Source organism: Strongylocentrotus purpuratus, unplaced genomic scaffold (assembly GCF_000002235.5).
Source record: "Strongylocentrotus purpuratus isolate Spur 01 unplaced genomic scaffold, Spur_5.0 spur5_scaffold_1, whole genome shotgun sequence".
Taxonomy (NCBI): Eukaryota; Metazoa; Echinodermata; class Echinoidea; order Camarodonta; family Strongylocentrotidae; genus Strongylocentrotus; species Strongylocentrotus purpuratus.
Window position 1 is genome coordinate 23,971,672 of NW_022145594.1, and position 12,367 is coordinate 23,984,038.

The window sequence follows — 12,367 nt, forward strand, 5'->3', positions numbered from 1 at the left end:
GCAAATGGAAAGGCATCTAACGATAATGAAAACTGCTACAAACTTTTTGTTCATCAGTAATGACTATAGCAATAAACGTGCGAGGAACATAAATTATTCATTTTAATTTAAATGCACACTTATACAGGTAACATGATTCTGAAATCAAGGCATATGTTAATTTTTCTATAATAATCAATTGTTTCATATTACCAGGCCCTTCATTATCATCATGGCGTTGGTATCGTAGACCCTAACATGCGTTTCCTTCATTAAACCAATATAACATTTGTATGAGCTTAACATAAACTAACCCCCTAACATATTAGTAGGTGCTTAATTATCAATTTCCTTTGCTGGGGATTAAGCTTGTTAATTTTGAGCCGAGACATGGGATTTTATTCGAATTAAACACAAAAGTGTATGTCAATATTGGAAACACAAGCAGAAGAAGGAGGCATTGCAGATTCTCTCTATTATTTTATTTCAAAATATAACTCCATCTTCCTTAAAAGAATACAGAATAGGTGACATATATTTGGTACATAGAAGTCATAACATCAACATGATTTTGGACGTTATTTTGATTAAACTCATTGAATATGTTTCGATTGAATAGGTCACGTCCCTATCTGTACCATACTTTCTACTGGCAGACGTGAAGCCATCGACAAAGCGAAAGATGAATTAAAGCGTTACGGGATCACTGATATCTACGAATTACCTTACCCTGACCATTCCAATCTCTCAAATGAAGATCATTTGCAGTATCTCGACCTTCTACATGGATGCCTCCAAGAGGGTGACAGAGTATTAGCAAACGATGGTCTGGAAAATACGTGCACGAATACAAGGTGTACGCTGCTCTATAATGAAGCAAAGAAAGAGGCGAAAGAAGCAAATCAGAAGATAATTAAAGAAATTGAAGAGCGAAAACAGGAAAAGAGGTCACTACGAAACGAAATTAAGGAGCTGGAACGGGAATGTGAAGAATCCTTTGCCAGTTATGAGGGCCTTGTCAACGACCACGCAATACTTAAAAACGAGATGGTGCACGAACAAGAAAAGCGAATGCAAGTTACAATGACCTTAGGTGATAATGAGAAAATAGCAAAGCACGCTATGGAGATGTACAAAGAAAGAGAGCTGGAGCTGGAGGAGAAACTAAAATCAAAAGAGCTGTACATCGGAACAATTATGGAAAACTTACAGAAAACCGAAGAGACGGCAAGACGTGCGGTTGAGCGACAACAAACCGAAAAAGAGGACGAAAGAGCAAAAGCTGCGAAAGAGAAGTGCTCACTGGCAGCAGAAATGACGAAAAAACTCGAGTATAAGCAGCAGCATGAAGACACTTTGACAAAAATTGTAGAGGAGAAAGAGCAAAATGAGACGACTCTGAAAAAGCAAGTTGAAGAATTAAAGAAAGGAAGGGAGGAAGACGGGTCGAGAGCTGAGAAAAAGGAGCGCTCATTGGCAGCAGAAATGAAGAAAAGACTCGAATCTAAGCAACAACGCATAGACACTTTGACGAAAATCGTAGAGGAGAAAGAGCGAAACGAGATGATTGTACGACAGCAAGTTGAAGAGTTAAAGAACGAAAGGCAGGAGGACAGAGCGCGATTTGAGCAACTTGAGCGTGAGACCTGGAAGCTAAGAACCAACATTCAATTAGAAAGCGAGATACGATCAGCAGAACAGAAGAAGAAAACAGAGACACCTCAATGGATGCAGAGTTTAATTCCCTGGATGAATTCTGGAAAGCCGGTTCAGAGTGGTAAGACTATTTTCAAATATTATTGTTGACGTCTCTTCATACTACTATCCCAATATCTTTAGTTTAAACTATTTCATCTTCAGCATTTGGTTACTAAATGAATTAAACTATCACATTTCGAAACGATATACAAATTAATCAAGAAAGTAGTCTGCAGACCTGACTAGGGTAATACCATTATCAAGGGTGATACATCATCATGTGATGTTGATATTTTATAATTGTCGTTTGTTTATGTTTTGCACGTACATAGATATGTACTGCCAATAACGATCCGGTCATCTGAAATGTTAATTATTGAGTAATCGTATCAATTCAATAAATCAAAATATTCTATGTTCATGGCAGGGATAACTTCTTCTGAAGATAATTCAATTAGAGAATGCTATCCACCAGGAAGGAGTACTTCATCAGATGCAGAGTAAGTTGAAACAACCTTTGCATGTCGATTAATTACACTGGTTCCGAAAATAATAATTGTCTATTTATTCAGGTATAGCGTTTTTTTGGAATGAGGGCAAATCTCAATAAAAAATGTAAATCATATTGGGCATTTTCCTCTTCTTTTTATTGTTCTTCTTTCTTATTTTCCACATCTTCCTTCTAATTTTTCTTCTCCTTGTTGTTCTTCTTCTTTCTTTCTATATTCTTGTTTTTTGTGCTTCATGTTCTTGGTCTTCTTATTACTATTCCCGTCTGGGATTCCTTGAAAGGTCAACGCTGAATACTTATTATGAATCAAGTTGTGGTACATACTTCTGCAAAACGAAACCGGATAGAGAATTTTTTTTGATTTGTACGACTTTTTCCATCATTGCAGATTGTTAACTTGTATCCGCTGACCTTTTTTATTTTATAAGCCAAAACAAAAATGTCATATCTTCTATTTTCTGTAACTATGCTGAGTTATATATTTTCAGCGTTGAACTACCCAATGATGAGTTTGCAGACATCTTGAAGCAGATAGCTGACGATCTTTCCGATGAGGCCAAGATCGATAGCTTGGGTAGTCAGCTTGGAGTTCTACGGGGTGACATAGCAAGAGCTCTCAAGACCAACATGAGATACGAACAGATCACCAGTAGAGGAACCCATCTCATGCTGAAACAATGGAGAAGAGGTGTGTCCAGGGAAGATGAACGGGTGGAACTGAGGAGGGCGCTTGTGGCTGCCAAATTATTGGACCTTGCTGACCATTATTTTCCACAAGGTAAGGTCATCATAAAACCGGTTTGATAATTTGATTTGATTCGTGATATAATCAATACAAAAAGGAAATTAATGTCTACTGTCTGCCTGCTTTCCACGAAACCAGAAATAAGGAGAACATATCGTCAAGCCGCCATAATCATGATAACTATCTCTTTTCATCCGTCTTGTAATGTCACTTTACAAATAAACATGTAACATGAATAAGGGTATGCCGGTTTCGTGTTTGTTATATGTCTATATGTCGTTTGTCAGATTTGTTCTACTTGTTGGTTTGTTTGTTTGTTGTTGTTGTTGTTGTTTTTGTTTTTGTTTTGTTTTTGTTTTTGTTTTTTTTTTTTTTTTTTCGGGGGGGGGGTTGGGTGTTGCTGAGAAGATCAGATTCATTATTTATTCTGGACCAGCTCATGTTGAAGAGCACTGATGCTAGTCTTGATAATTACCATCTCCCCAAAACAGGAACAGGAACAGGACCAGGACACTCTAAAAAAATGGAAGATTCTCAAAAGCTATTCGTGATGGATAGCACATCTGCAGCACAATGTTCCTCAGGAGGACAAACCAACGTGTCTTCTAACGAGCCGTTTGAAGAAGGAACTAACACATCGGATAAAGGGGGTGTAGAAGATATCGGCATCAACTATAGCGACTGGCTTTCTAACATCGCCTCGACCGAGACATCTTCGGAGAAACTAGTGATGCTTTTATGCATGAAAGTAGTTATTGATGTTCCTCAAAAAGCCTTTGGTGGATAAACCCTTTCAGACAACCTTTATTGTGACTGTATATATATTTTCTACACATTTATATGTCAATGTAACTTGCTTAAAGATTAATCATAGTGACAATCACAAAACTTTACATTGGCAGGTGAATAACTATGACTATACCGAGATATGATTCTCCTGGATCTTGTATACTCATCTTCATGTTACCATTATGTTTCCTAAATACAAATGTTAGTAGTCTAACAGATTAATACGATTCTTATAAAGTATCAATACTGAGGTGCCCTTAAATTCTATTCCTATGCAATAGTAAGGTATAACATAACAATATTTTGCCATACGGATAGTCAAATACATAAAGTCTATGTGATGTCCACGCTCGTACGCCTGCGTCATCACAGTGATAAGGGCTCAGAAATAAAATATAAAAAACTGTAAGGGACTTAATCGAATTAACGAAAAACATAATTCTCCTATTAAGACTTTACTTTAAATCACAAACAAATAAGATATAATTTTGTTCTCCCCAATAGTATTTGGAGTGATTATTACACCTTTAAATGTGAATGCCTACATTTAATGTACAAATGCAAAGGTTGCATTATATTATGTGTATGTTATCAGTACACATGACATAAGAATAATAAAGGTTTGGGAAACCTAAGGAAAACATAAATATTGATTTTACTATATACTATTAACTATAAAATTGTAAGTATCTCATGCATAGCAGATTATTTAAGTATGTGTAGTATATGTAGAAAATGCACGATTTATGTATAAATGTTACATTTTCCTTTTTGAGAAGATTTATTGTCCTGGGCCATTATGATAAACTGTGATATATCTCTGTATAAGTATGATATTTTTTGTACCACTTTATATTTTGATTATGATATGAATACTTACAAATATATCACGTTCAGCACACAGTAAAATAAAATAAAGTCATTGCCGTAACAAAATAAATGTGAAAATACATTACGTAGTAAACTCACCTTTGTATAGAAAAAAATAAGTTTGAATACATTGAACTTGAAATACTCTCTGTATGACAAATTAGTTTGATGCCACAAATACTTACTGTTTCTCACTGTAAATATTCGTTTTTAAAGATACTATGACCCTTTTGCAGCCAACATCAAATTCTGCAGAATTTTGCATAAATTATGAATATGTCATGTATGTCCTATCTGTGAAATGTAAACGTTACCAGTGTCCTTATATTAAAATTATGCAAGGAAACCCGTTTACTTGCTAGGCTTCAATGTCAGACACTATTTAGTGACTGATTGGCCTTTTTCCTTCTTTGGTAATAACATGCATAACATGAGTTGTAAAGGGTACATGAGCATTTGTCTACATCAATAACCCACTTGTAATGGCCAAAATTACACTGATTAAATTTTTGCGCAGCATGAAACGTACAACCATTCGGTACAATGGTCTGAAAACTGAAGACTATTACTTTTACTGGCTCTATAGCTCTTCAGTCGATTCGACAACTAATAGTCGTTATTTGCCCACTTAAAGAAATTTCCAAGCCCCCTTTTTTTAGGTAAGTTCAAAATTAGTATTTACTTTCAATTGCCGTTGGAATTACACATTTTCTTTTGTTTGGCCTGCAAATGGGACATACTACCTTTAATAAAGAGCGATAATGAGCATTTTATGTTTTATTATAAGCTATTATTTATTATTATTTATCGTAAGCTTTCCATAGATATCATTTTTACTTCGATTTAAAAAAGGAGAAGATGTCGCTGGATATACTTACTGCGATGACTTGTTTCGGAAGAAGAAAAAAAAAAAATCGCTTTTCCATGTTATGTTGCAAATCACTTTCGTAGAACTTATATTTCGTCTAGGTATGTTGTTTGCATGACATTTACAGTTGTTGTTTACACATTGTAATGACTTTGACGTTTAATTTACGTATGATGTATTTTTTCAATTTTTATAACAATCTAAGTTCACTAATATCTTATCTATAAAGCTAACGTACCACCACAAGCAAACACCTTGTAGGAATAAAGTGACATTGGAAATACGATTTGTAGCTGGAAAAGTCAATAGCAGATATTGCAAACAAATAATCAGAAGACAGGTATACACGTTTTGTGCACTGATCCTATTCATTTATAACATTTGGAAAATGCTGCGTCTCACAAGTATTTGTATTTGTATCCCAAATTTGTACAAAATTCACACAAATTTGACCATTTATTAATTCAATATTACCTATTTTACCTAGGCAACGCAATTTTAAAATGATGAAATATTTTTTCAAGATGTTGCCTATTAAATTCCCGTATGTGAGGGCAGAGCCTACGGATGTTTTTTATTTGTCTTTAGTCAAGTTTGTAGCACATTATAGAAACGACCTCAAATATTTGTATATTGATATTTTAACACGGACAAGTCTTTGCTCATTGTATAATCATGCTTGCAGAAGTCACAGAGATGCTTTTAAATATACTTTTAATTGCCCTCTTTAAACACATATGTTCACAATAGAAACGACCTCAAATATTCGTATATTGATATTTTAACACGGACAAGTCTTTGCTCATTGTACAATCATGCTTGCAGAAGTCACGGAGATGCTTTTAAATATACTTTTGATTGCCCTCTTTAAATACTTTAAATACATATGTTTACGTGCGCATCACAGCGTGTACCGTCGGTGCGTAAATGAATAATACAAACTTAACTTTCATGAATACATATTCAGCATTTGTCTAAATCTGTTTATACAGTTATGTACAACCTTAATGACCTTTATCTACCTATTTGCAGATGAAAACTTCTGAACTGGCTTATTCAAATTGATCAAGTAAAGATATTTACATGTTATTGGTAAAACTGGGTACAAAGATTTTAAGAATAAAGGCAACAAATCTTCATGATTAATACAAAGGGGGTTGGTTATATTTCAGAGTTCAATCAAATGATAAGATAAAGACGAAGCATAAAAGGGAGGAATATGAAAGAATACGAATATGCGATGAAGAAGCTTACAGGGATTGATATAGGCCTATATGTATATAAAGAGAGAAGAATAAAAAAAGAGGGAGAGAGAGGGAGAAAGAAGAACCTTGGGGGCATTTCCCCAAAATGGGACTTCTGAATGCGAACAAGTGAAACAACCCTGTGACAAGCATTTTTCCCTCTATAGAATTCGATGACAAGGCAAACAAACGAAGACAAAGAAATAGCGTCCCTTTTCAATTCAATGTTCTCCTATGATTCAAAATAGATTTCATATTTACTCAACCTGTTACTCCCCTTAAATCACTGCCAGCACTTCCTGCAGCTCATGAACGAAATAAATGAAAAGGCCTTTAGTGAGAAGGAAGAGGAAGAGAGAAAGAGAGAGAGAGAGAGATAGTGTGTGTGTGTGTGTGTGTGTGTGTGTGTGTATGTGTGTGTGTGTTTGTTCCAATGTGAGTTCGCGTGTAAGTGTGTGTGTTTGGGGGATAGAACGTTATGGTATACAGGAAAGAGGGGAAACTAATATGAGAAAGAAGGATACGTAGAGATCAACTAACATTTGCACCTATCAATTTATTTTGATGGATATTGATAATAAATTACCATTATAATACTGATTTAGTGTGGATTTATTGCCATACATTATCATACCTATACAATTAAACACTGGCTGGATCCGCCCCTGGTCTTAGGGACGCCTCCCATCAAGTCGATTTTAAATACAACAATTGGGGATACAATACAACGTTGGAGAAATCGCACCGACACTGTTGCTTCTTTTCAATTCGCTCTGTCAGACAGGTTATTTCTATCTTTATTTTCATCAGCATACATGGTCCATTCCTACGGTGAGCTATTATTGTACACACAACGCTGAAAGGCCGACGAAATTTGCAATTTATAAAACGATAACAAAAAGTTTTTTTTATAAATAACGGCATGCATTGACAAAGTTATTTATTTAAAACAATGCGTTACAAAAAGTGTATAACACAGCATTTAAGCATTAGGAGTTATACATACAGTATTTGCAATAACAAATATAGTAGAAACATTTTATGCATACGAAAATTAAAGGTTTACGCATAACAAGTTTATGAACACATATTATTTCACATACAAAAATAAAACCACATATTTTCAATTATTTGCTTTTTGGCATGCCATACGTACCTGTCATCTACAATGTACTCGATCATGCATGACATCAATAGAAATGGATCAATGGAAAGGTGAAGAGTTCCTCTTTACTTGAAAGCTGGAAAATAAACTGCCAAAGGCAATGTCCTTGAAATATAAATTTTCTTTATTTGGATTTATTGTAATACACACGTTAGATATCCTTTCATTCCCAGCGTAGGCCTGCTACCGGTGCACCTCAGAGATTAATAATAATAGTAATCTTGATTTACATAGCACTTATTACAAAACACCATCTCCAAGCGCTTATAAACATAAGATTACCCGGGTCATCGGATTCTTTCATTCACAATATGCACCATCTCAACTCACTGGATGTATTCTTACCACATGGTCACCATGAGGGCATACAGCAATTACTAACACAAGGGCTTTCGTCATCCTACCAGGTCCCCATTTCTCTCCTGGTTATGGAGTGGCGATTTCAGATTTATGCATTGCCAAAGGACATTAGTGCCGTGTCGGGGATCGAACCCACGACCGTTACATTAGTCAAGTCAAGTGCTGAAATTACTACGACACCTCTAGATTGTCTTACATAATATATTATGAAAGTTGTCTGTCAGAGGTAATTTCCCCTCCCCGTGTTCTCGAAGTTTCCCCAGTTTCATTTAACATGACCATTTTATGGATTAATGTTGGATTGCCTTTTGTTTCCATTGATAAACACCTTGCCTGTAAAAGGGAATTGATGATTAGGCTGACAAATATGGCTGTCATTTATTATATTAAAGTCTTTGTCGATATACATGATAACGTTTTGCAATAAAACACGACATGGCTGACCAATAAATCTTCGGCAAATTATATCAACCGCTATTAGAGGTGTCGTGGTCGAGTGGATATGTCACCAGACTGTGGATCACAAGGTCCGCGGTTCAAGTCCCGCCGCAGCACTAATGTCCTTTGGCAAAACATTGATCTACATTTGCCAATCTCCACCCAGGTGTTAAATGGGTACCCGGTAGGATGCGAAAGTTAATGTGGTTAGATGAGCAAGTGTGCTCTTGTAAAAATGACGCCTGGCTGTGTGCGGGTAAGCCTGAATCCGATGATCGGGGAAATGATATTTATATCTGCAAAGCGCTTTGAGAGGGCCTGTGGTCCTGAAAAGCGCTATATAAGAACTAGCTATTATTATTATCAGTAGTAATTAAAAAAGGGGGGTTGAAGCGTTTAATTATAATGCTGGCATCGAGTATTCTGCCAAAAAGCTTAGTGTCAATTGATTTGTTGCATATTAAAAGTTGACATGGATCGATACATGACAATGACTTGGTGAAGTGTTCCATGACTTGGTTAAGAATTATCCTTAGATAATGTGCATGACGGTGACATGTTATGTTATTGTCAAGTTCTTGTTATTTGATAAAAATGTAATAGGCCTCATTGGTAAATGACGGTGACTTGATGAAAAACTGGTGATTTGGTGACGAGCTCTCATGACTTTGTGAAAAATTGACAAACATGTTTAATCGACGACAAATACATATCAGGGTGCCGCATTCTCGTTCTTGGTCCTATATTTGTTTTGTCGTTGTTGTTTGTTTTAAAAAAGGGGGAAATGCTGCAATTCGAGAGATTTGCTGCTGCATATAAACAGATGTATACACAGCACACAAAGCGCGCATTACGTGTGCATGGTACAGCGGCTGTATAATAATAATAATAATAAATATGTCTAGTTTACCCAGGGTAGCCTCATCATTATTCATACTGTTCTCCCTGAGGGCCCTGAAATCATATTGTATGTATACAATATGATTTATTCTCTCATCAAGTTGGCAAGTCCACACGTCAATGTACTTTGAACTGGCTTCCGTATGCACTCGTGAGTTGGTGACAACTATATAGATTCAACCGATTTTATTTCATAGCACCGCTTTTGCTCTGGGCTTTCCCAATTTCATGAAACATGGCCAATCTATTATTTTTGTTGTTGGTTTGTCTTTGCTTGTCACTACGGTGCTAATTGTTGTCCGCCTCCACCTATTAGGGACTTTTAGATTCTGCACGACGAGAACGTGGACTGCCCTTTTAAGGCGTGACGTCCTTTTAAGGCACTGTCAGTGACGTCACATTGCCTTAAAAGGGCAGTCCGCGTTCTCGTCGTGCAGAATCCAAAAGCCCCTATTAAAGGCAATCGATGATTTACTGGAAAATGTGGATGATATTTATTCTTAGCCTTGGTCGCTAATATACATCTGCAACCAAGAAGGACATGGCTGTACAACTACAGTACGATTTGAAACATTCAGTTTCCTCTCCAACAGTTATGGGTTGACGGTTAATTTTGTCTCACTATGATGCCTTAAAATAACTGAAGCCTCAAGAATAGCCATGTGTTTCTCATGTGGTTAAATATGTTGGTAAAAGACTCAAACATTTAAATTAAGGACAGAAACTAGCGTGGAATATTGTGCTTCCACCATTTAACATGGAGAGAATTATTGTAAAACTTGTGTGTGTGCAATTTGGTGGAGGGCAGATTGTGTGATTCAAATAATAGATTTGAGTTTCATACCTCAAATCTAAAATCGGTTGATCATTGATTAAAATCCCTCATCCGTTTATCCTACTGTGCATGGTACGTGCATTTAGATAAAGAATTTCCTACCAACCATGGCCAGTAATAACTAGACCTAAAATGTTACATGCTTAACTAAACAGAAAACGTTGAACTTGAATGATATTGAGCGTATAATAAAACGTGTTTGTTCGTGTATTCAAGGCGACATCTGTACAAAGATGGCCACTGTCAGCTCTGTGATTAGGAATAGAAATGATGAATTACGGCATGAAATCTTGTCGTACAAACCGGGAAAGGCTGTACCTTGTGAAGATGAACGAGTGGTGTTTCCTGATAAGCTTGTCATCAGTATGATATGTCCGCATGGGCATGTGCCCGGCATAGTCCCTGCTCTGAGGCGCGCTCTGGAAGGAGACGCAAGGTATAGCAAGCTTGCTGATAAACGTCGTCAAACATCTACTAAGAATGAGGAGGAATATATCACCGATTTCATATCTGTCATCACGAAATATGGTTTGTATATTTGTTTGTTTGTATATTGAAAATCTTACAATTTTGGTGTTGTTTTAATTCAAATGAAGCAACACTTCTACGATGAACATGTAACTATTGGATAGCATTATTCTTTAATAATCAAGTTCGTGGTATGGTTTTGGTAAAATATTGAATTGTGTTGTTAGTATTACTAAACCAACGGAATACTCGTTTTCTCTCAATAAACTGGCGTTGTGAAGAATGTATGTACACTCGTCGGGTAAAACAATTCATTTTCTTTCCTTCCTATTTTGCTCTTCTTTGTCTCTAAACTAAGTACGAAAAAGACCGACGTCACCAGTGACCACCTTGTAGTGAATAATCATGACTGTTTTACTGAACATCGTTATGATCCTAAGTGGTGTAGAGATATCTACATATGATCCTTGAGACAATGTGGTAATTTCATGGTTCTTTGTTTATTAACACTCAACTGAACTCCAATCATTTCCATACACCGGAATGTACAAAGTAGCAATAATAGTAGTAGTTTAGTAGGTAAAACAAAGTTTTCCTTCCTTGAATCCTTGCCCACATCATATCATATCTGTAGTTTCCATGTGACAAGCCTAGCTACGTTTGTACAACAATTCCAGTCAATCTACGGTATCCTCAAAACAAAAACTAAATTTGGCTTCTTATATCTTGATCCTTACATTCCTCCCCCCAGTTGCAGCTAGAGGATGCAACGATTAACATCTATTTAACCAAAACTTAATTGTCCATCACTGATGTAAATTAACAAAATACCAACTGTTATCTACATGTATTATCAAATGTTTACAACCATTTTCTACATATTGTCTCATAACCTAGGTAAAATTAAATTCAAACACTTTCTATTTATATAATACCTAACTGTTTCCAAAACAAATCATAATCACAATGAGATGTAACACTTATATCTCTATACTCTGCCAATTTCTACTATCTAAATGCACAGAATACACTAAATTCTGCAAAATCAAGCTTTATCCCTGGATTACTATAAACATTACTGTATCAACTCAACAAAAGCATCCAATACAAAATAATCATGAATCAATGATAACTTTAAATCAAAATATTTTCAATGTTTACTCATAGCTGTCAAACTTTTGTCAAACTTTTGTCAAAATGTAATACCTATGGTAATTAAATTATCAAAAACATCATTTTCGTTATAATTGCCTTTCAAAAAATAACTCTGGAAATAAACCAGTAATATGAAATCCAAACACAAGAATTGTTCTTCCAAAACAAGAATAATTAGTGGCTGTATTTACTACCTTAACATTTTTCCTTTTGTTTTTACTTTAAACATAAAACAATTTCTAAACACCTTCAATTGAACTGAACTGATGTACATGTACATCAACATAAAAGGAACATCGAAATAACGTAGATGCACATGTACTTTCAAACAATAGAGAAAAG

At 35.6% G+C, this 12,367-nt stretch overlaps 1 protein-coding gene across 1 annotated transcript; it reads left to right on the top strand.

The window, feature by feature from the left end:
- Nucleotides 1-1,026: 1,026 nt before the first annotated feature.
- LOC115921290 (coiled-coil alpha-helical rod protein 1-like) lies at nucleotides 1,027-3,720 on the top strand. Its single transcript, XM_030978627.1, has 4 exons — nucleotides 1,027-1,756; nucleotides 2,105-2,177; nucleotides 2,677-2,966; nucleotides 3,425-3,720. Exons 1-4 carry the CDS (start codon nucleotides 1,027-1,029, stop codon nucleotides 3,718-3,720), a joined length of 1,389 nt encoding a protein of 462 aa, XP_030834487.1.
- Nucleotides 3,721-12,367: the final 8,647 nt, after the last annotated feature.

Excerpts from the sequence above, each read along its gene's own strand:
- LOC115921290 (XM_030978627.1), top strand. The coding sequence starts at position 1,027 with ATGGTGCACGAACAAGAAAAGCGAATGCAAGTTACAATGACCTTAGGT. Across the intron at positions 1,757-2,104 it reads TGGAAAGCCGGTTCAGAGTG|GGATAACTTCTTCTGAAGAT; the intron begins GTAAGACTATTT and ends TGTTCATGGCAG. Across the intron at positions 2,967-3,424 it reads TGACCATTATTTTCCACAAG|GAACAGGAACAGGACCAGGA; the intron begins GTAAGGTCATCA and ends TCCCCAAAACAG.